Source organism: Mixophyes fleayi, chromosome 7, assembly GCF_038048845.1.
Source record: "Mixophyes fleayi isolate aMixFle1 chromosome 7, aMixFle1.hap1, whole genome shotgun sequence".
NCBI lineage: Eukaryota > Metazoa > Chordata > Amphibia > Anura > Limnodynastidae > Mixophyes > Mixophyes fleayi.
In genome coordinates, this window is record NC_134408.1 from 24,048,944 (window position 1) to 24,065,139 (window position 16,196).

The window sequence follows — 16,196 nt, forward strand, 5'->3', positions numbered from 1 at the left end:
GGGTCCGGCGCTCTCCTCTCACCGCCAGAGCTGTGACGTCACGGGCCGACGTTGGTGACGCTAGAAAGCGCCGTGTTCCGGGTACCGGATCCCCCCGTCCGGCTCTGCCCCGTGTTACAGCGGCTTGGTGAGTATATTACCGGAGCAGCCTCAGTGCACGGCTCCGGACTGGGCGCGCTGTGCATTGTGGGAGTTGTAGTCCAGCGCTGTCAGTGACCAGGGAGCTGCCCTCAGCAGTGCCAGCCTGACCCCAGCAGGGCATAGACCACACTGTGTACATACACTTACATGTATGTCCCTTAGGTGTGGTCAGTGCTGGAGTCTCTGTATTACTTGTACAGGTGTCATTTCTGTTATATTCTGATATATTATCTGTACAGTGCACACTCTTCATATTGCTTGTTTAAAACACAGGTCAAAATTGTCTTTCCAGCATTTAATGCAATGTATAACTGTGAATGTAGTTTTGTGCAGAGGACATAATGTGTGGTATGTAGAGGGGCTATAAAGTGTGATCACTATTATGTAATATTACTTCTAAATATGTTATAATATTGCTGCTGCTCTATATTCTTATACATGTATTATTATAGTAGATTTGTAATGCGCCACAGTGCTCCGCAGCGCCGTACAGTGGGAAGAGTAGTGGTTAGCACTGCTGCCTCACAGCTCTGGGATCATGAGTTTAATTCCCGACCATGGCCTTATCTGTGTGGAGTTTGTATGTTCTCCCTGTGTTTGCGTGGGTTTCCTCCGGGTGCTCCAGTTTCCTCCCACACTCCAAAAACATACTGGTAGGTTAATTGACTGCTGTAAAAAATTGATCTCTCTCATTCTCTCTCTCATTCTCTCTCTCATTCTCTCTCTCATTCTCTCTCTCATTCTCTCTCTCATTCTCTCTCTCATTCTCTCTCTCATTCTCTCTCTCATTCTCTCTCTCATTCTCTCCCTCTTTCCGTCCCCCCCAATGGGGCAGGGACTGATGTGAGTGAGTTCTCTGTACAGCGCTGCGGAATCAGTGGTGCTATATAAATAAACGATAATACATAAGATAGGGACATACAAGGTAGATAAGATAAATGCAGACAAAGAGAATGTATACATGTATTTTGTTGTACTCCATAATGTTGCCATGCCCTCTATTAGGCGTTACCACAGAACTCCACGCATAATAAGTTGCAGTAACCATTAATTTGGTTGTAGAACAAATAAAATCTACAACTTCTTATCAAGCTATATACAACAAAATCCTCATTTACATCATGGGCATCTCATTACATTAGTTATACAAGTTTTCTCGTAGGAACAGTTTTATTCCAAATTGGCCAAAGGATACAGTATTTAGAAATGTTGCATGCTTTGGAATAAAACTGCTCCCTTGAACGTCTGGCCTAGATAAATTTAGCGGATATTAATGGTGGATTACAGGTAGGATGGATGGGTTTGGCCAATAATGAGCCTAATCAAGTTGCTATAGCCTTTTAATGCTATTAGTGAGTGACCGGGAAACATGACTGGTTTCTTCCGACCCATCACAATATGGTGGAGCTGATTATTGTTGTGACATTAGTCAGTCAGTGCATAGTCCCAGTAGTCATATTGGAGCAGGTGCTGCAACTTGTGAGGAAAAAGGAGAGATAATCCTATTCTATTGCCCAGCATGAAGGAGGCAGATATTTGTCTGTATTGGGGACCCTGTATAGTGGAAAAAGCCACAATCAAAAGACTTTTCTCCTACGCAAATCGGAGGCAGCCATTTTGTGCACTTGACAACTATTCTTGTGTGTGCTACCTGTGACGACACTCAGCCATATGAGGAATTGGTTAGTGTTTTCTTGAATATCGGTTCAGCACACAAAATGGCTGCCTCCCATATGTGTATTAGGAAAACGGACTTTAACAATGTTAGGCGATTATAATTATACATCACCACAGGCATTTCTCAAAGGAAATCTTAGCAGCTTTGAAACAAAACTTTAGTCGGACTGTCGCTTTAATATCTCATTACAGTTATTATAAAATGATAAAATGACTGTGTAAGACTACTGCCTGTATCATGCTGCCTTTTACAGGGAACTTTGTGGTCCAATACTACATAAAAATATCATGTTAGCCATATATTTAACCATTTGGTACCATCCCGTCACCATGCAGAATCTGCCTGTGCAGACCCTGAGCTTCAATTGTACCAGTTTCCCAGTGAATGGGGAATTCCCAGTCATTCGTTCCATGTTGTGGCAGGCACTGATAAATATGGGGATCTCCCACACTTGGTGATGATCTCCCAAATGGGCAGTTAAATTACCGGGTAAACAAAAGCAAAGCATAGGCATTATTAACAGGTGAGGGGACATTATGTGGCTGGGTGAAGAGCAGAGAGTGTTCCCCCAATATCCAGGGTTTCCAACACTCCTCCTGCATTGATGGGGAATGGGGGCCCTATCAAATTAACTTTAAAAACATCTAAGGTTGCTATGTGGGTAGCATAAAAAATGCAGAATTACATGGAGAACCCCAGAGCACTGAATAGATAAACATGTTCCACTCCTTCTGTTACTGGTCTGATAATTCATCATCATATTTTATTTATATGGCGCCTCAGAATCCGCAGCGCCACAAAATAAACAAAGAATGAACAAAAAAAATACAGATAAGGAAAGGACTAGCGAAACAATAGAATCGGTAAAAATCAATACAACAGAAAGCAAGCACGTATTAAAACACAACTAGAACAAAGGAAACATTACAAATAGGATGAGGAGGTGGAGAGGGTCAGATTTGTGAGGGTTAACATTAGGAGGATTAGGGTAATAAACGGAGACGATAGAGGTGGAGTGAAAGGGGCAGATGGAGCGTGAGGGGGGAATTGTCTTAGGATGGGGCCGGGTAGGGAAGTGTGAAAAAGGTGAGTTTTGAGGGAGTGTTTGAAAGATTTCAAGGTTGGGGGTGAGTGTAATTGGGTGAGGAGGTTCCTCAGTAATACCAGTGGCATCCTGTGCAGATAATGGAAACGTATAGTGAGGAAGGAAGCCATCACAGGTGGTATCCCAGAGATGGGAATGGAGCATCAGTCAGGATATGGTTTATCAGTCTCTAAGCTGGGATATGCGCTTACCCATGAATGATCCAGTGTTGCAGAGATGGTTATGATCTACTGCAAACTGTATTAAAATGTTCAATATCCAGCAGCAGAGGAGAGGAGCAGAGACTGTGTCCTGTATATGTTGGCTCAGAGGTTAGCACTTCTGCCTCACAGCACTGGGGTCATGAGTTGAATTCCAGACCATGGTCTTATCTGTGTGGAGTTTGTATGTTCTCCTCGCGTTTGCGTGGGTTTCCTCCGGGTGCTCCGGTTTCCTCCAACACTCCAAAAACATACTGGTAGGTTAATTGGCTGCTATCAAACTGACCCTAGTCTGTCTCTCTCTTTCTTTCTCTGTCTCCTCCCCCCCCCCTCCCTCAATGGAGCAGGGACTGATGTGAATTCTCTGTACAGCGCTGCAAAATTAGTGGCGCTATATAAATGATGATGATGTAGCGTGAGGTTTTATTTTGACAGATGAGATATTTAAATGAGATTCAAGGGCCAGAGAGGGCCATTTACGTGGGTGCTCTCTGCTCAACCCCGGACCACAAATCCTTATCCTCTTAGATTGTTACACATGCCTATACTTCTAAGCACTGTGACGCCTTACACTCCTAATAATAATAATTAATACTTTCAATGGGAAACCTACTGCACCTTCCTGGTACATTTTATACAGTATGAGGAAGTACATTAGCACATTTCTCCTGATGTATTACAAAAGTTTAATTCTATGATGGTGACACATGTAATAAAGACCTTCCCCTTCCTCCTGATTAATAAGACTGGAACGTACTGTAGTTTAGAAGAAAAAGGAAAATCTAAGTTGATGCCATCCCAGAAAAATAGGTCTAGTGTGATTTATTTATTTATTTATTATTTTTTTACAGTGTACTTTCAAAAGGTAGATTGTTGGTGTTCCTTTGTGTTTGTGCATGCTGGATAAATAGGTTTAAATAGGTGCTTTTCCTTAAAATCAAACCATTCAACAAAACATCTTTTTTTGGTTTGTAAATGAGATTCGCTCTTTTTATGTTTTATAATCAGTAGGGCTATTACAGATCTGTTTAAAAAATCATGACATAAAATGATTGAAGATCATTATGTTGCAGCACAGATAGGCAATATGAGATTACAATTCATGGAACTACAAGTCCCAGGATACCCTGCCTGGAACTGGTATATACCTGGAACATGTAGTCCCACAAGAGCAGGCAAGCTACAACCTAATCAAGCTTGCGTTAGACAGTTGTACTCTTAAGCAGCTTATAATAGAATAAATAATTATTAATGCTTTTGGTAAATTTTTTGGGTCGTGGCATGCGCTGTGCAATTCTCTCCACCAGGTGGCGACTGTCAGCAATATATATTACATATTGCAATCTAATTACAACATTGTTCAAGAGGTGTCTCTTGCATTTAGTTAATGAACAGTGATTGCTGTATGGTATTTTTAACACCATAACCTCTAGGCCGACCACAGTCAAGAAACAATCCCTTCTTCTTCACAGCACCTGTCACTTTATAGCCTGTACATCTGTTTTTAGGGGGGCAGCACTTGTCTTTAGAAACGACGGATGGGTTTTATTTATAGAAATCTCCTGAATATTGAACTCTAAAATTAACCTGACCTCAAACTTGATATTAAAATATTTGTATCTTGTGAATGATGTCGGAAGCTGACTTATGTTAATGTGAGGCGGGTTATGCTGGAATGTAATTTTATTCTTAAATAATGCTGGGGGAATAATTAGAAATGTATCCACCACATGCATTTGTCCCTGCAGCATTGTGTCCATGGTGAAAACTCCTGACAGACCACAGCTAACATTAAACAGATTGAGTTTATCCTGCGCCTACACTGTGGAGGCCGGAGGCAGCCATTTTGTTGGCTGAACCAATATTCCTGAAAATATAGCCTAATAAATCACTAATAACTAGTGACCTCACAGATGCTTTAATCACTGGGTCTTGGTGAAACGATAGGCTGCGTTTTCATGGATATTGTATAAGTAAATTCTCACTCCCCGATTTTTAATTTCCTTTAACAAATATTGGTTCAGCCCAGAAAATGGCCGCCTCCACAGGTGTGTAAGCTGCAAGTGATCTATCTGTATTATTATCGATCTTCATGCACAAATTTGTCATTATCTATTACACTTTCTATTTTATGAGGAAGGGTACATTTAACAGTGACAATAGGGGAAATCTCAGTAAGATATAAAGGTCAGAAAAGTATTCCGTAAAATTAAACTTTGCACTATGTAAAAAATATATATATTTTATATATTGTTTTCTTAGTTGCTCTTTTCTTTTTTTTCTAATAACCTTTTAGCAATGTCATCAAAGTGAAAAACATACAAACAACTGATGCACAAAGACGGCACTGGCTAAGTGGTTAGCACTTCTGCCTCACAGCACTGGGGTCATGAGTTCAGTTCCCGATCATGGCCTTATCTGTGTGGAGTTTGTATGTTCTCCCTGTGTTTGCATGGGTTTCCTATGGGTGCTCTGGTTTCCTTCCACACTCCAAAAACATACTAGTAGGTCAACTGGCTGCTATTAAACATTGACCTTAGTGTGTGTGTGTGTGTGTGTGTGTGTGTGTATATTAGGGAATTTAGACTGTAAGCTCCAATGGGGCAGGGACTGATGTGAGTGAGTTCTCTGTACAGCGCTGCGGAATCAGTGGCGCTATATAAATAAATGATGATGATGAAAGAGGATGCTGTTTTCTTTTCGTATCTTGGCTAGTCTGTATTTAAAAAGAATAAAAAAAAGTGGCGCTATTGTTGCTGTTCACGTTTGATCCAAGTCTAAATGATAACATAGTAAATGGGTATGTGGGAGTTTTAAAACTAGGTACCAAATATAAGCCCAGTTGGGTACACATTTAATGGCATGCAGTGTTGTTAGCAGTACGTGTCTGCTAGTTCCGCATTCTAGAATATCTCCACTGCCGCGTGCAGTCTGCTTTATGTCCTGTTAGATCATAGTGCTTATGTTATCGTTGAAAGTACTGAGGGGAGAAATTCACAGCTAAAGTTACTCTTCTTGTCCCCTGTCATCTCCCTGACACACTCCAGCTGCTGGACATTAGTACATAGCTCCATATCCTGTTGTGTTATGTACCATGTTACTGGCAGCATTCAGCTGGTCCCCTGGCAACACACTGGTTAAAGTCTCCCCTAATATTTGCTGTGTGTGAGGATTTGGCAGAGGGCTCTCTTTGGCTAGGAGGGAGCCCGATGTTATCCCCCCCCCCCTCCTTCCTTTGGCTGCTGAATATTTTATCCCATCTGAGGAGGAATTAATGGATGGAGATGCTCTCTGCTTTTCATCCATTAAAAGCAGCCCTGGGAGGCATCGCCTTGGTCTGTCTCATGTGCCCGCTGAGTGCCAGAGGCAGGGAGCCTCCCTGAGGGTGCGTGGAGATGGTAAAGAGCACCTTAGCTGCCCCCCTAGGGAGGCAGAAAGGGGGCAGACTAGGCTAAGCTGATGCACACAGAATATACTCTCGCTGTGTGTATACCGGGTTCTCTGATCTTCCTGCATTATTCATTTTCTGGACACAACCCTCATCCCTACAGTTGATTATAGTTTGCCTGTACTCGCTATCATTTTATACAAGCTCATCCCTATATACCTTCCCAATTCCTTATGTTGTAGATCTCACCATGCAGCACCTGCACAGGAAGTGCTCTCTCTCCGAGAGGTTGATCCGTACGATATCCTCCATCCGATCTCTGCCTGGAGACACTGTGGAGTCTCTTATCCGCAAAGTAAGTGTAGCGATGGGGAATGATATACCGTTTTAGCAGGGACTTTTATGAAAACTGGTGCACAGGTGGTGTAACCCGTAGCAATCAGTCCGACACTTGGTTTCATTTTCTAAGATGCTCGAGACATTTGGACTGTAAGTGTTATGCGTTACAGCCTCTCTTTCATGTGCACCATTTATTATAAATGTCCCCCTAGGTACCTGACCTATCTGTGTTTTCTGTCCACAGGGAGCTGATGTCAACAGCCCTCACGATACGTTGATGCCGCTGCACAGCGCCTGCATGGTGTGTGATGCAGACTGCGTGGAGCTGCTGTTGGAGAGTGGCGCTCATGTCAGTACACTTATCTGCTCCGTCTTATGGTCTCTTTCTCTGTCCTCCTATAGTCACTTTTCTTTTTAAATCTATATATATTTTCAAATGCCAAAAATGTTGGATTAACATACTGTGTAAGGTTATATATCCGAGATCCATTACCAGAATACGCTTAATCCATGGTAAAAATGATTATATTTGTTCCGTTGTTACATTTGCCTTGTCCATGCCTCTTCCAGTAGACCAGCGTTCGTCTCTCCCGCAGGTAAACTCCGTAGACGGGTACCAGCGTACGGCCCTGCACTATGCAGCGGAGAAGGATGAAACGTGCGTGGAGATCCTCCTGGAATACAGCGCCGACCCCAACGCTCCGGATGGGAATCAGGACACTCCCTTGCACTGGGCGGCTTTTAAAAATATGGACGGCTGTGTTCAGGCGCTGTTAGACGGAGGCGCTAAGGTGAATGTTAGAGACTACAACCAGGACACCCCACTGAGCTGGGCCGTCATGAAAGGCAACCTTGAGAGCGTCCGGTTGCTCCTGGACTACGGGGCACTGCCGGACACGGCCAACCTCAAAGGTCAGTACCCCGCTGGACGACTGGTGGCTCTTATGAGTCGAGGCCTGGGCGGCGAGAGGGAGGAGGAATGCCTGGCGCTGCTGCACAGAGCTTGCGGGAAGCTCAGGTTTAGAAGAGAGGGAGGGGTGCCCCCCGAAGCCGCACGTGATGCCCAGCTGTGCCAACGTCTTGTCAAACTGATCTCTGACCCCGGCACTTTGAAAACTTTGGCAAGGAGGGTGGTGAGGAGCAGCCTTGGTGAATGTCTGTTGTCTAATGTGGTGCCTGAGCTGCCCATTCCAAAGTCTATACAGGACTATGTCCTACTTCTAGAATGAGCGCATCGGTTCGTTATGGAGCTGAGCCGATGGTTGGTGGAGACCAGTGAGGGACATGGGCGCTTCATTCACACCGTCTTACAGGTGTGGGTCAGCTGTCGGATCGAAGAGCTTTTCATTAGCTATTGTGAGACGGCCTTAAAGTGTACTGCTGCTAAATATTAGAGGTCATGTCTCTAGATTATACTGGGTACCTCAGGGGAGAGCAGGCAACCTTCAGCCTGGGGAGCCCACCTGGATGGACCACAGGTGAATTGGTCAGACAATAAGCCAGTCTGAAAAGGAGGAAGTAACCGTGACCGGCACAGTTCTGTGGGGACAGAGTTGATTCACCCAGGAGGCACTGGACACTGCAAAACAAACATACTTTCAATCTCTTATCTATGCTCAGGCTTCTAACCCCAAACGCCTTTTCAATACATTTAATCATCTTCTCAATCCTCCCACCCCGAACCCTCCATCTACTATCAGTGCTCAGGATCTTACTACCTACTACAAGGACAAGATTGATAAGATCAGACTAGAAATGGTATCCTCCTCCTCAACAAGCCATCAGCTCATTTCCTTCCCACTACCCTCTGACACCCTTTCTTCATTTGACCCCACAAATGAAGAGGAAATTTCTACGCTCTTCTTATCTTCCTACTCTACCTCCTGTCCTCTTGATCCTATTCCCTCGCAAATTGGTAGATCCCTGTCTTCTGTGCTCATTTCACCTCTAACTCAAATCTGTAATCTCTCACTCTCTACTGGCATCTTTCCATCACTATACAAGCATGCAGTGATTACTCCTATTCTAAAAAAACAAAACTCCGACCCAAACTCTCTCTCAAATTACCGTCCCATCTCTCAGCTCCCTTGCCCCTCCAAGCTTCTAGAGAGACTTGCCTACACTCGCCTCACACGCTTTCTTTCCGCAAACAACCTGTTGGATCCTCTTCAGTCTGGCTTTCGTTCTCAACACTCCACAGAGACTGCGCTGACCAAGGTTGTTAATGATCTGATCACTGCTAAGACTGAACGCCATTACTCTCTCCTAATTCTCCTGGATCTCTCGGCTGCATTTGACACCGTTGACCACTCTCTTCTCATACAAACGCTGCAATCCCTAGGTCTTCAAGACACAGTTCTATCCTGGTTCTCATCTTACCTCTCTAATCGCTCTTTCACTGTTAATTTCTCTGGAGCCACATCTGCTCCGCTTCCCCTATCAGTTGGAGTACCACAAGGCTCGGTGCTAGGTCCTCTGCTGTTCTCTATCTATACCGCTTCTCTTGGAAATCTAATAAGTTCCTTTGGCTTTCAGTATCATCTCTATGCGGATGATACCCAAATCTATCTATCCTCTCCTGATATCTCGACATCTGTGTTGTCCTGTGTAACTGACTGTCTTTCTGCCATTTCATCTTGGATGTCCTCTCGTCAACTCAAACTTAATCTTTCTAAAACAGAGTTAATAATATTCCCACCCGCCAACAAGAGCATACCTGACATTTCTATCTCTGTTGATAACATGACCATAAATCCCACCCCACAAGCTCGCTGCCTAGGTGTAATCCTTGATTCACGCCTATCCTTTGTTCCCCACATTGACTCTATATCTAAATCATGTTACATACATCTAAAGAACATTTCCAGAATCCGCACATATCTCACACAAGACACTGCTAAAACCTTAATTCATGCACTAATCATCTCCCGCATTGACTATTGCAATTCCCTCCTTACTGGTCTTCCCAAAAACAGACTCAAACCCCTAAAATCTATTTTGCATGCTTCGGCAAGACTGATTTTCCTTGCAAATAGCTATTCCTCTGTTGAATCACTCTGTATGTCTCTACACTGGCTGCCTGTCTTCTACCGAATCCAATATAAAATACTTTTACTAACCTACAAGGCCATCAACAAAGCTGCACCAACATACATCTCCTCTCTTGTCTCAAAATATCTCCCAACTCGGCAACTCCGTTCTGCAAAAGATCTGCGTCTCTCATCCACCCTCATTACATCCTCCCATTCCCGGTTACAGGACTTTTTTCGGGCTGCACCCACTCTATGGAACTCTCTCCCTCGCACAATAAGACTCTCCTCTGTTCTACAAACTTTCAAGCGTTCTCTGAAAACCTACCTATTCAGACAAGCTTATAATATTCCTCAACCACCATCTTAACCTCACTACCTTTAGCCTGTTACACAATTTCACACAAGACAACTACCCCCGGACCAACATTGTTGTGTGACAGGATCATTTAGCTTATGAGTCACCCTACCTTTGCAGTCTGGCTGGGCCAAGATGCAAAATGTATACTTAACCTCATGTGTCAATCTCCCATTGTCCCATAGATTGTAAGCTTGCGAGCAGGGCCTTCTCACCTCTTTGTCTGTTTTACCCAGTTTGTTTATTAGTTTATTACGTTTGTCCCCAATTGTAAAGCGCTACGGAATATGTTGGCGCTATATAAATAAATGATGATGATGATGATGATTGTCTGAGCGCTCCGTGCACTACACCGGCTCCTGCGCCAAGGGCACAAACCAGGAATATTTGTGCAGTGTTGAAGGATGTAGCCAACAGGTTAACATTGGATAAAAATATGTTATGTCCATATCTGTTTTGAACACATTAAAATCTGTGTGATGTATATATGAGGTTTCCTGTTTGCTTATTAAAAGAAAAAATCAAGCAAAATTGCAAGCCTCATATAAAGTGTTTCCCTTTACACTAAAAACTAGGGGCCTGATTCATTAAGGAACTTAACTTGAGAAACTTCTTATTTCAGTCTCCTGGACAAAACCATGTTACAATGCAAGGGGTGCAAATTAGTATTCTGTTTTGCACATAAGTTAAATATTGACTGTTTTTTCATGTAGCACACAAATATCAACTTTAAATTTCAGTGTACAAATAAGCTATCAAGTATTTGTGTGCTACATGAAAAAACAGTCAGTATTTAACTTATGTGCAAAACAGAATACTAATTTGCACCCCTTGCACTGTAACATGATTTTGTCCAGGAGACTGAAATAAGAAGATTCTCAAGTTAAGATCCTTAATGAATCAGGCTCTAGGATGTTTAAAAAAAAAGGCATTATAGTTTTATAGCTCTAAAACAGTTTCCATACTGGTGTTACACCATGCCTGCACTCACCTTTCTGACAGTCATGTCCAGGTGGCAATGGTGCTGTTGGTGTTTATATACATTTGTCATTATATAGTGGAGTATGAAAGATTTGCTGCTAAAATTATCAATCGAGTTGATTCTTACGATTCTTTTCTGTTATCAGCATCCTAGAGACACACAATATTTGAATTCTTTAAGGTTGAAGTCATGGAGGATTTCAATCACATTCGAACTATCCTATTTGTCACTAAAGGTTTTGGGGGAAAATCATTGTTTTCTTTGGGCACATATATATATATATATATATATATATATATATATATATATATATATATATATATATAAAAACACATATATTAATTAGGGATGAGCGCGCTCGGATTTCTGAAATCCGAGCCCACCCGAACGTTGCGGATCCGAGTCGGATCCGAGACAGATCCGGGTATTGGCGCCAAATTCAAAAGTGAAACTGAGGCTCTGACTCATAATCCCGTTGTCGGATCTCGCGATACTCGGATCCTATAAATTCCCCGCTAGTCGCCGCCATCTTCACTCGGGCATTGATCAGGGTAGAGGGAGGGTGTGTTAGGTGGTCCTCTGTGCTGTTTAGTTCTGTGCTGTTTAGTTCTGTGCTGTTTAGTTCTGTGCTGTTTAGTTCTGTGCTGTTTAGTTCTGTGCTGTTTAGTGCTGTGCTGTGCTGTGCTGTTTAGTGCTGTGCTGTGCTGTGCTGTGCTGTGCTGTGCTGTGCTGTGCTGTGCTGTGCTGTGCTGTGCTGTGCTGTGTTCTGCAGTATCAGTCCAGTGGTGCTGTGTGCTGTGCTCTGTCCTTCTGAGGTCAGTGGTGCTGCTGGGTCCTGTGCTGTGTCCTGTTCAGTCCAGTGGTGCTGTGTCCTGTGCTCTGTGCTTCTAAGGGCATAGTTATTTCCCCACTATTCCCAAGTTTTTAAAAAATAAAAAAAAAGTAAAAAATAATAAAAATTTTTAAAAAAAAAAATATATAATAATTATAACCAAATTTGCAAAACCAATCCAGCATTATAAGTCCATTGGTACTGCAATATTACCAAGTTCACACATTCTGCAGTATCAGTCCAGTGGTGCTGTGTCCTGTGCTCTGTCCTGCTGAGTTCCGTAGTGCTGCTGGGTCCTGTGCCGTGTCCTGTTCAGTCCAGTGGTGCTGTGTCCTGTGCTCTGTGCTTCTAAGGGCATAGTTATTTCCCCACTATTCCCAAGTTTTTAAAAAATAAAAAAAAAGTAAAAAATAATAAAAAATTTAAAAAAAAAAAAATATATAATAATTATAACCAAATTTGCAAAACCAATCCAGCATTATAAGTCCATTGGTACTGCAATATTACCAAGTTCACACATTCTGCAGTATCAGTCCAGTGGTGCTGTGTCCTGTGCTCTGTCCTGCTGAGTTCCGTAGTGCTGCTGGGTCCTGTGCCGTGTCCTGTTCAGTCCAGTGGTGCTGTGTCCTGTGCTCTGTGCTTCTAAGGGCATAGTTATTTCCCCACTATTCCCAAGTTTTTTAAAAATAAAAAAAAAGTAAAAAAAAAAAAAAAAATATATAATAATTATAACCAAATTTGCAAAACCAATCCAGCAGTATAAGTCCATTGGTACTGCAATATTACCAAGTTCACACATTCTGCAGTATCTTGTGCTACATATAATGGAGACCAAAAATTTGGAGGATAAAGTAGGGAAAGATCAAGACCCACTTCCTCCTAATGCTGAAGCTGCTGCCACTAGTCATGACATAGACGATGAAATGCCATCAACGTCGTCTTCCAAGCCCGATGCCCAATCTCGTAGTACCGGGCATGTAAAATCCAAAAAGCCCAAGTTAAGAAAAAGTAGCAAAAAGAGAAACTTAAAATCATCTGAGGAGAAACGTAAAGTTGCCAATATGCCATTTACGACACGGAGTGGCAAGGAACGGCTTAGGCCCTGGCCCGTGTTCATGACTAGTGGTTCAGCTTCACCCACGGATCTTAGCCCTCCTCCTCCTCCCCCCCCCCTACAAAAAATTGAAGAGAGTTATGCTGTCAGCAACAAAACAGCAAACAACTCTGCCTTCTAAAGAGAAATTATCACAAATCCCCAAGGCGAGTCCAAGGGTGTTGGTGGTTGTCAAGCCTGACCTTCCCATCACTGTACGGGAAGAGGTGGCTCGGGAGGAGGCTATTGATGATGTAGCTGGCGCTGTGGAGGAACTTGATGATGAGGATGGTGATGTGGTTATTGTAAATGAGGCACCAGGGGGGGAAACAGCTGATGTCCATGGGATGAAAAAGCCCATCGTCATGCCTGGTCAGAAGACCAAAAAATGCACCTCTTCGGTCTGGAGTTATTTTTATCCAAATCCAGACAACCAATGTATGGCAATATGTAGCTTATGTAAAGCTCAAATAAGCAGGGGTAAGGATCTTGCCCACCTAGGAACATCCTCCCTTATACGTCACCTGAATAACCTTCATAGTTCAGTGGTTAGTTCAGGAACTGGGGCTAGGACCCTCATCGGTACAGGGACACCTAAATCCCGTGGTCCAGTTGGATACACACCAGCAACACCCTCCTCGTCAACTTCCTCCACAATCTCCATCAGATTCAGTCCTGCAGCCCAAGTCACCAGCCAGACTGAGTCCTCCTCAATACGGGATTCATCCGAGGAATCCTGCAGCGGTACGCCTACTACTGCCACTGCTGCTGTTGCTGCTGTTAGTCGGTCATCTTCCCAGAGGGGAAGTCGTAAGACCGCTAAGTCTTTCACCAAACAATTGACCGTCCAACAGTCGTTTGCCATGACCACCAAATACGATAGTAGTCACCCTATTGCAAAGCGTATAACTGCGGCTGTAACTGCAATGTTGGTGTTAGACGTGCGCCCGGTGTCCGCCATCAGTGGAGTGGGATTTAGAGGGTTGATGGAGGTATTGTGTCCCCGGTACCAAATCCCCTCGAGATTCCACTTCACTAGGCAGGCGATACCAAAAATGTACAGAGAAGTACGATCAAGTGTCCTCAGTGCTCTTAAAAATGCGGTTGTACCCACTGTCCACTTAACCACGGACATGTGGACAAGTGGTTCTGGGCAAACGAAGGACTATATGACTGTGACAGCCCACTGGGTAGATGCATCCCCTTCCGCAGCAACAGCAACAGCTGCATCAGTAGCAGCATCTACAAAATGGCTGCTCATGCAAAGGCAGGCAACATTGTGCATTACAGGCTTTAATAAGAGGCACAACGCTGACAACATATTAGAGAAAATGAGGGAAATTATCTCCCAGTGGCTTACCCCACTTAGACTCTCATGGGGATTTGTGGTGTCAGACAATGCCAGTAACATTGTGCGGGCATTAAATATGGGCAATTTCCAGCACGTCCCATGTTTTGCCCACACCATTAATTTGGTGGTGCAGCATTACCTCAAGAGTGACAGGGGTGTGCAGGAGATGCTTGCGGTGGCCCGCAAAATTGCTGGACACTTTCGGCATTCAGCCAGTGCCTACCGCAGACTAGAGGCACATCAAAAAAGCTTGAACCTGCCCTGCCATCACCTCAAACAAGAGGTTGTGACGCGCTGGAACTCCACCCTCTATATGCTGCAGAGGATGGAGGAGCAGCAAAAGGCCATTCAGGCCTACACAGCCACCTACGACATAGGCAAAGGAGTGGGGATGCGCCTGAGTCAAGCGCAGTGGAGACTGATTTCCGTGTTGTGCAAGGTTCTGCAGCCATTTGAACTTGCCACACGAGAAGTCAGTTCCGACACTGCCAGCTTGAGTCAGGTCATTCCCCTGATCAGGCTGTTGCAGAAGCAGCTGGAGAAAGTGAGGGAGGAGCTGGTAAGCCATTGCGATTACAGCAAGCATGTAGCTCTTGTGGATGTAGCCCTTCGTACGCTTTGCCAGGATCCGAGGGTGGTCACTCTTATAAAGTCAGAGGAATACATTCTGGCCACCGTGCTCGATCCTCGGTTTAAAGCGTATGTTGTGTCTCTGTTTCCGGCGGACACAAATCTACAGCGGTGCAAAGACCTGCTGGTCAGGAGATTGTCCTCTGAAGAGGACCGTGACATGCCAACAGCTCCACCCTCATTTTCTTCCACATCTATGGCTGCGAGGAAAAAGCTCAGTTTTCCCAAAAGAGGCACTGGCGGGGATGCTGATAACATCTGGTCCGGACTGAAGGACCTGCCAACCATTGCAGACATGTCTACTCTCGCTGCATTGGATGCTGTCACAATTGAAAAAATTGTGGAGGATTACTTTGCTGACACCATCCAAGTAGACATGTCAGACAGTCCATATTGTTACTGGCAGGAAAAAAAGGCAGTTTGGAAGCCCCTGTACAAACTGGCTCTATTTTACCTGAGTTGTCCCCCCTCCAGTGTGTACTCGGAAAGAGTTTTTAGTGCAGCGGGGAACCTGGTCAGTGAGCGGCGAAGGAGGTTGCTTCCTCACAACGTTGAAAAAATGATGTTTATAAAAATGAATAATCAATTCCTCAATGAAGTACAGCACTGCCCTCCAGATACTACAGAGGGACCTGTGGTTGTGGAGTCCAGCGGGGACGAATTGATAATGTGTGATGAGGAGGAAGTACACACTGTAGGGGGAGAGGAATCAGAGGTTGAGGATGAGGACGACATCTTGCCTCAGTAGAGCCTGTTTAGTCTGTACAGGGAGAGATGAATAGCTTTTTTGGTGTGGGGGCCCAAACAAACCAATCATTTCAGTCAAAGTTGTTTGGTAGGCCCTGTCGCTGAAATGATTGGTTTGTTAAAGTGTGCATGTCCTATTTCAACAACAGACCTCTCAACTGCAGCTCATCCCTCCTCTGCGGGGATAATGTCTCCTGTGCTCTGACACGTCACTCTGTGTACTCTCAGCCTCAGGATCTGACACTACAGCTACCATGCCTCTTGTAGCAGCCCTCACTCCAGGGCCTCTTCCATGTGCAGTGTCCCCCTCTCTCTTGGGTTCA

At 44.1% G+C, this 16,196-nt stretch overlaps 1 protein-coding gene across 1 annotated transcript; it reads left to right on the forward strand.

Annotated features, from left to right (window-relative positions):
- The first annotated feature begins 27 nt into the window (after positions 1–27).
- On the forward strand, positions 28–8,821 carry ASB8 (ankyrin repeat and SOCS box containing 8). Its single transcript, XM_075179383.1, has 4 exons — positions 28–127; positions 6,755–6,867; positions 7,096–7,200; positions 7,448–8,821. The coding sequence occupies exons 2-4, from the start codon at positions 6,763–6,765 to the stop codon at positions 8,078–8,080; spliced, it is 843 nt and encodes a 280-aa protein (XP_075035484.1). The 5' UTR covers positions 28–127; positions 6,755–6,762; the 3' UTR covers positions 8,081–8,821.
- Positions 8,822–16,196: the final 7,375 nt, after the last annotated feature.